This window comes from Diospyros lotus, chromosome 13 (genome assembly GCF_014633365.1).
Source record: "Diospyros lotus cultivar Yz01 chromosome 13, ASM1463336v1, whole genome shotgun sequence".
Taxonomy (NCBI): Eukaryota; Viridiplantae; Streptophyta; class Magnoliopsida; order Ericales; family Ebenaceae; genus Diospyros; species Diospyros lotus.
The window spans coordinates 38849050-38856646 of NC_068350.1; the positions used below are offsets into that span (position 1 = coordinate 38849050).

The following is a 7597-nucleotide window of genomic DNA, read 5'->3' on the forward strand; positions in this document are numbered from 1 at the left end:
ATTCTTCTTCCGTTTTCAGCCAGGCATAGATATGATAAACACCCGTTTGCTCTTATCTATTCCTCCATCAAAGGCCAGCCTGATGAGTATTACTATGAAATCTGTGAGGCGGACATTAACTCCAACTACTGGTTCTATCATTGCATGGAATGCGATCAATCTCTGCATGCAGAATGCATCTATTCTATTGAACAATTTTTGACGTGAAGTTTGGCGCACGCATGGAAGTGAATTTTCACTCCCACCTTCACAGTTGCATCCGCGCCCCAAGGCAGGGGTTGAATCCCCCTGTTGTCATCACTGTGGCTATGGTTTTAGTGAATTTGACTGTGCGGCCTATGAATGTTTTTAGATGCACCTTAATTGGCTGTTTATTTAGTGTACTTTCAACTAATGAGCTAACCAATTCAACTACCCTGCCATACTAACGATTTTCTTAGTTTGTGTATGTATAAGCTCTATGAATAAAAAACTATTTTTATCGGATTTTTTAATATTTTCCTAACAAATTATATTGAGATAAAGAGCTTATAAAAACTTTATATAATTATCAATTTCCTTTAAATCTCAACCTCCCAACATAATCAAATTATTACTATGCCATTATTTTTGTAGTAATTAATGCAAAATTATTGTTTTGATATCATTTTTTTTTAATTTCCAAGCTTGGTTGAGTTGGTCACTTGATTAGCAGGTGTAGTCAAAATTATCACAAACTTGTCTTCAATCTATTGTCACAAGTAACATCTATATATTATTTAAGTAGAAAATTATAAATATTTTTGTATTTATAGTTTTGAAAATAAACACTTTTTATTATGTAAAATTATTTACGATTTTATGAAAAGTATTATTAATTATTTTAAAAAATACTTATAATTTGATTAGTGTCAAACAGGGAGTCGAAATAGAGTATTCTGATAACATGCATGATTGGAAATGTAGTTTGTCTGACACTTAGAAGCTTATGTGGTGTTCTCTTTGTGTTTTACTTTTGAGTTTTGAATTCATTTTCAGTTTTACATTTTGAGTGTCTGTTTTTAGATTTTTGAAAACGTGTTCTTTTTGTCATTCTGAAAAATCGTTTCTTAAAATGGAAAACTAGAAAACTCGTTTGCTTTATAATTTTGAAAAATTATTTTGTGTTTTTTTTTCTTTTCTTCTTCTATTATTCAGTGTTGCATTTTCTCCTTAGATCTAAGATCGACGGCGGCTCATGGAGGTGACGGAGATGACGGGGGCGATCAAGAGAAGAAAGGGGACCCACGGTTTAAACCAGCAAGATTGAATGGTCGGGGGGTGGTCGACAGTGGCTTTCAGCAATGGCGAGCGAGGTCGACAGTGGCTCATGGTAGCGATGGAGATGGTGGGGTAGTCGACGGCCGATGCTTGAGAGAGAGAGAGAGGAAAGAGGAGAGAGAGAAGAAATTGAGTTCTGTTAAGATTTTGGGAGGTTGGGAAGGCTGTTCTTTGTATTTTTGTGTTTTCAGTGCATTTTTATTGAAAATATCCAAAACAATATTTTGTTATTTTAGATTTCATTTACAAACTTTTCAATTATTTTAGAAAATGTGTTTTTGAAAATAACAAAAGAAACACATTTTCAATATTTTACAAAATTAAAAACTCAGAACGAACTGAAGTCACCGAAAAGAATATGCCCTTATTTCCCAAGATATCACCATCTTCTCTTAGAGTGTGTTTGATTGCACACATTTATCATAGAAAATATGTAATTATTACACATTTTCTATGAAAAACAATCAAACATACTTAAATTTTTTATAGAAAAATATATATGGTACAAGCATTTAAAGTTTCTTTTCATGGAATTCATTTTCCAAGAGAGTGGGATGATTTTTGTTTTCTAAGCAATATTACTTAGAATTAAATTTTAGATAATGCAATCAAACACACATTTAGTTTTTAGCCAGCTTGGCCATATCTTGTGTGGGGGAGAGGAGAAAAATGTCTTTTTCCCTTTTTAACAATTCACCCTAGTTGGGCAATTGTTAAGAAAAAGAATCTTTGTTCCATGGGTCTCTCCCTTCCCTCTCAAACTACCATTTTCCAACAAGTTGTTTAAATGATAAGCCAACTGATGAGTAAATTTTGAGTTACAATTTATTAAAAGGAAAGGCTACTTGGACAGTACTCCTAGTAAAAATATATATTTGGGGTAACATTCTTACGTTAGTGTAGTATACACTTACGTTGACACTTTATACTAATGTAAAAATGTTATCTCAAGTGTGTTGTAAAAATGTTATCTCAAGGGAGAGCATATTGGGGTTATTGTTCGTCCTGTTACATGCTAACTAGATGTTTTTTTTATTTAATTAATTTGAATAAGTATTTTCTCTACTCAACCAAGTTTCATCTTTTTTCTATTCTTTTAGGGATATCCAAACAAACCTTCGTTTGGAATCAACAAGTCATAAAATTCAGATACCCACGTGAGCATTTTTTCCCTTTTAAACGAAATTTTCTCTTTTATCCAATAATATTTAATTGGTCACATTTTTTTTCTCACATAGTGATTTTATCTGCAATTTCACTTTTTATTAATATGAACGATCACACGAGACCAAAAATACAGGTAAAGATCAAAGAGAATCATTTTAAGTGATCTCATCACTCAAATTGATACCAATAATAATTGATGAATTGACTATTTGAAGTGATAGACATATCGACATTTGAATTCATATTGATTTTTTCAAACCGACAATTCGTTTGGTAATAGTTAAAGTGGCAAAAAATAATGAATTTATTGTGATTTGAATCCTTTTGAGTATTAGTTTGCATGTTACTATAAATACATCTTCACATTAGTCAATATAGATCAAGCAATTTCATCACAACATATTAGTGGAAGTGAAGTACATTTGAGATTAAGGAGGAAGGCACAAGTGGAGCAGTCGAAGACAAACCCATTGGTGGGCATACCATAGCTATAACAGTAGGCGTGAAAAAAATCCTGAAAAAAAAATCCAGATGTTCTCGTGTATTAAAGTGAAGTGGGTGTTCTGAGTGAAGTACGTGTTATAATTTATTAGGTAACTAAGCACACCACTAGTGGAGAGAAAAGTTACATTGAGTGCAATGGAAGAATTGTGATGAATTTAAAATTTGAAAACTATTTTTGCTTTTGCAATTAATTTTTGTTTTAAGAGTAGGGAAAAATCACGAGCAATTTTGAATTTAGAACAAGTTTATTAAAATGGAAGATGTTGGGATACCATTGTTGTTTAGATATCAGTATTTTATATAACATGAAGAGTATTAAAACTTATTAATATTTTTGTAAAATAATTATATATTTTAGTCAATTGTGTTAATTTGGTTAAAATTGTAACGTTAATGTTAAAAACTGAATAAAAAATCAAAACTATAAACACAAATAACTATTTCAATATAAGAAACTCAAACAAATTAAATTTAGAAAAAGATCGAACTGGATTAATCAAAATTAGTTGGGTTAGTTTGAAAATTGGATTTTAACCAAATAATTAATGGCATCTATGAAACATACACTCGAAGCATAGATGTAAAAGGTAGACCATGAATATGTTCATTTTTTTTCTTAGATAAAGAAATACATCTATTAAAGATAAAGCCAAGTCTTTCCAAAGAACAAAGACAGCTGAACATTATTCATCTAAGAGAAAGACAATTGAAGGCAAAATATAGTCTTAAATGACATCAATCATAAACCAAATAGAAAGATATATGGAGAGAATCATGTACCAAAGGTGCCTAACTAATTAAAGGACAATTACTATATGATCCTTAGGCAACCGGAGGACAAAATATGTTCCAAAGGAAGAAGAGTCTCCAACTTCTAAACAACCAACCACAAACTAAGAAAATCCTTAGTTTGGTGGAGTCATTGAAGTGGTGAGCTTTATTTTTTGAAAGGAATAAAAACATAAACGGTGCATCCAAAAATCACATTGCTCACATTCATAGGCCATGTAGTCTAATGCTTCGAAATGACGGCCACAACCATGGCAAGGGGCTAAGACCCCCGCCTTGGGGCCGCGAACAAAACTAAGAAGGTGGGAGTGAAAATTTACTTCGAATCGCGCCCCAAACTTCATAATCATATATCGTTCAATCGGATATATGCATTCCGGATGTAAGGATTGATCGCATTTGATGCAGTGATAGAACCAATACATTGAGTTAATGTCCTTCTCGCAGATTTCGCAATGATACTCATTGGGCTGGTCTTTGATGGGAGAACAGGTAAGAGCAAATGGGTGCTTGTCATATCTATGCCTGATTGAAGATGGAAGAAGAGCGCATTTGATGCACAACCCGAAATTGCAAGCTTCACATCGAAAAAAAGTAAAGTATCTAAAGTAATTTACTCCACATGCATTGCAGGGACCTTTGTTCGTTTCCCTTCTCAAGGCAAGATTGTGATCATGAACTCGATGTTTGATTGATCGTGGAAGTGAAGCACATTTGAGATCAAGGTAGAAGTCACAAGTGAAGCAGCCGTAGACAAATCCGTCAGTGAGCATATAACAACTACTACAAAGGGTGTCCACAACCGTTCGTGTGTGCCCAAGCTTGTCAGTGTGCACATTTGAGATCAAGGTAGAAGCATGTGAGCAAATGGGTTCTTGTTGTTGTGTACGCAGGCGAAGTGGGTGTTGTTGGTGAAATCTGTGGTTCAATTGGTTAGGTAACTCAGCACACCACCCGTGAAGAGAAAAGTTGCATTGAACACAATGGTAGAATTGAGATGAGATGGTCTGTGCACAGCCGTCACATAGTTGGTCATCCTTCGATTCGTCAATTTTTTTATTGACAAAAATCAACTGATGGTCATTTTTGCATCGAAGGATTTTGGTGGCTCTTTCATGCGTGCCTTGTAAGCTGAGCTTCTTGATCAACTGGGTCATTAATTTGGTAGATTCATCTGGCACTGGCCAACTGCTAAGAATAATATATTCTTTGAGATCTCTAAAACCACAATGCGAGAAGAGAATATGACCAATTAAATATCATTGAGTAAAAGGGAAATTTCCAATTACAAGGGGAAAAATGCTCACGAGGGTATCTCAGTTTTATAGCTTGTTGATTCCGAATGAAGGTTTGGTTGGATATCCCTGGAAGCACAGAAAAAGGATGAAACTTGCTTGGGTAGAGAAAATATTTATTCAAATTAATCAAATAAAAAAATATCTAGTTAGCGTATAGCATGCTGGGCAGAAGAGAATAGCTTACTTGTTGGAATTGGAATTCTTAGCCTTCTCCGACAGCGAGCAACCTACATGAACAGAATCCCCGCATCCCTCCGAGCAACGATAAATCCAAGATGCTGTCTTCACTTCCTCATTGCAGATTATACATATCTTCTGATGACTATAGCGAAAAGAACGGAAGAGAGTGAAGGGGTGAGGGTGGATGTGGAGGTCAACGGTGGTTGGCGCGGAAGCACAAATCTGATTGGCCCAGAAGCCACATGTGGAGCAAAGATAGGATTTGCCTTTATGTTCTCTACCGCAAGCAGCACAGGGGACCTGGGCTTCCACCTCAATGGGAATCAACGGGTGTTGGTGAATCTTGTAGTTCTCATCGACCCTATCTTGGATATGGAGCGCTATTGAAGCGCAGCGTACGTGGACATCGAAGTCGCAGTCGGAACAACGATATAGGAATCCGTCGATGCTGGAATCGCAGACATCGCAACTATGATTATCTAAGATAAAGTGAGAAAGAGTGAGGGCGTGGTCCAGGTGAGAGGGATGCTCGATTTTGGGGGGCAATTCTGCACAGCGTTTGTGCAGCAAAAACCAGCAATCGGAGTTGGTGCAAGCATAGAAAGTGCCTCCTCCTCCCCCTACTCCTGATGATGATGATGATGAAAAAGAAGAAGAGATTGGTTTCCTGCATCCATCGCAGTAAACTTGGACACTTCCACCACCATAGCAGCCGCCGTGGCTTTGGAGTGATTCTCTGAGAACCAGTGGGTGATCATGGACCGGGTGCTGAATTATTAGTAGATCTTTCCCCTCAATTTCTCCTTGTAAATCCATCAATCTCTCTGTCCGTGGGTTTTGTTTCTCTGCCCTTTCTTCTTCTTCTACTTTTCCATCGTTCTCTCTATCTGTTTTGTGCCTTTATGTTACAATTTTAACTCTCTGGTAAAGTGGAATTCAAACTCTTCTCTCGTCCATATTCACAAATTGTCCTCATCTGCGTGTCAGTCTGATGGCCAAATAATTAATTAATTTGATGATTTAATTGGCTGTTGATTTAGATTTATTAAATTTATTTACTTTATTATATATTTTTTTTAATTTGCAGGGAGACTGATGAATTTCTGTATCTAAAAAATATGAACATATTCATGGTTTAGCTTTCACATCTATGCTTTTGGTTAAAATTGGACTTTCAGACTGACCCAACTAATTTTGTTTGCAAAAGCAATAACAGTTTTCAAATTTTATAAAATTGATGTAAAACTCAATAAAATTGATGTATTTTTATAAAATTTCATATAAAAAATATTATCAAAATAATATTACAATAATATGTTTAATGTGATTACATATCACTCTCATGAAATAATAATATAATAATAAAAAAACATGAAATGTGGGTGGTGGTGGCCACTTATTCTTGTCTTTGAGTGACGTTTGCTTGTATTTTGTCGCAATGTGATTATTTTGGTAATTTTGACAATTACAAAAATATCTTAGATGGTAATCTAAATTATCAAATTATCCTCAAGTCACTTTCTCTTAAAAAAAAAAAAAAAAATCACCGTTTGTGCGTCAAAAACCAGCAATCGGAGTTGGGGCGAGCATAGAAACCACCATTGCAGCCGCCGGCGCCTTGGAGTGATTGTCCAAATTGTCCGGCCAAATAGTTAATTAATTTGATGATTTAATTGGCAGTTGATTTAGATTTATTAAATATATTTTACTTTATTATATATTTTTTAATTCGCCGGCAGTAGGCCCCAGCCCCAGGGACTCACGGTGATTTGACTTTTGAGGCATCTTCATTCATCTCTTCTAACTACGGAAGCTAATAGGATAAAGTGGGCAAAAATGTCAGATCAAACAAGACTTTGGGGCGCAATTGTTAGCTTTTCTTGTCCCTTTCTCCTCCCTCGTCGGTGTGAACGATCAGATAGAATCATTTTGAAAATGTCAGATCCAACAAGACTTTGGGGCGCAATTGTTAGCTTTTCTTGTCCCTTTCTCCTCCCTCGTCGGTGTAGAGAAAATTTTATTGGCAATTCGATAAATTACTCTTCACAATTTAGTATATATAAAATTATGTATTAATTTTTAATTTTTTATTTTAACCCCAATCCATTATTTTCTCCAACCACCACCTCACCATTATTTCTTCCAACCACCATCTCAGCTTTTTCTTTTTCTCCTACACTATATACATATATACACACAAACACATACACCATATATATATATATACTCACACACACATATATATATATATACACACACGATTTCATGGCCGTGGCCATGGCAGCCACGGCCATGGAAGCCGACCCACCTTGGGGAGAGAAAGAGAGTGGGTCGGCCATGACCAACCCACACACACACAT

The 7597-nt window shown here is 35.3% G+C and overlaps 1 protein-coding gene across 4 annotated transcripts; it reads right to left on the reverse strand.

Annotated features, from left to right (window-relative positions):
* Nucleotides 1–3690: 3690 nt before the first annotated feature.
* Nucleotides 3691–6154, reverse strand: LOC127789028 (uncharacterized). 4 transcript variants are annotated; one of them, XM_052317771.1, is made up of 3 exons: nucleotides 5242–6154; nucleotides 5067–5123; nucleotides 3691–4950 (listed from the first exon to the last, which is right to left on the reverse strand). In XM_052317771.1, exons 1-3 carry the CDS (start codon nucleotides 6051–6053, stop codon nucleotides 3876–3878), a joined length of 1944 nt encoding a protein of 647 aa, XP_052173731.1. In that variant the 5' UTR covers nucleotides 6054–6154; the 3' UTR covers nucleotides 3691–3875. The 4 variants fall into 4 exon arrangements, with proteins under 4 accessions (XP_052173731.1, XP_052173732.1, XP_052173733.1 ...); XM_052317772.1 differs by having other exon boundaries at nucleotides 3691–4947; nucleotides 5242–6153; XM_052317773.1 differs by having other exon boundaries at nucleotides 4816–4947; nucleotides 5049–5123; nucleotides 5242–6152.
* Nucleotides 6155–7597: the final 1443 nt, after the last annotated feature.

What these genes read in the sequence shown, in the direction of transcription:
- LOC127789028 (XM_052317771.1), bottom strand. Translation starts at nt 6,053, where the DNA reads ATGGATTTACAAGGAGAAATTGAGGGGAAAGATCTACTAATAATTCAG. An exon ending in AAGAATTCCAATTCCAACAA is followed by an intron (nt 5,124 to 5,241) that starts GTAAGCTATTCT and finishes CTGTGCTTCCAG; the next exon opens with GGATATCCAACCAAACCTTC. An exon ending in TATAAAACTGAGATACCCTC is followed by an intron (nt 4,951 to 5,066) that starts GTGAGCATTTTT and finishes TATTATTCTTAG; the next exon opens with CAGTTGGCCAGTGCCAGATG.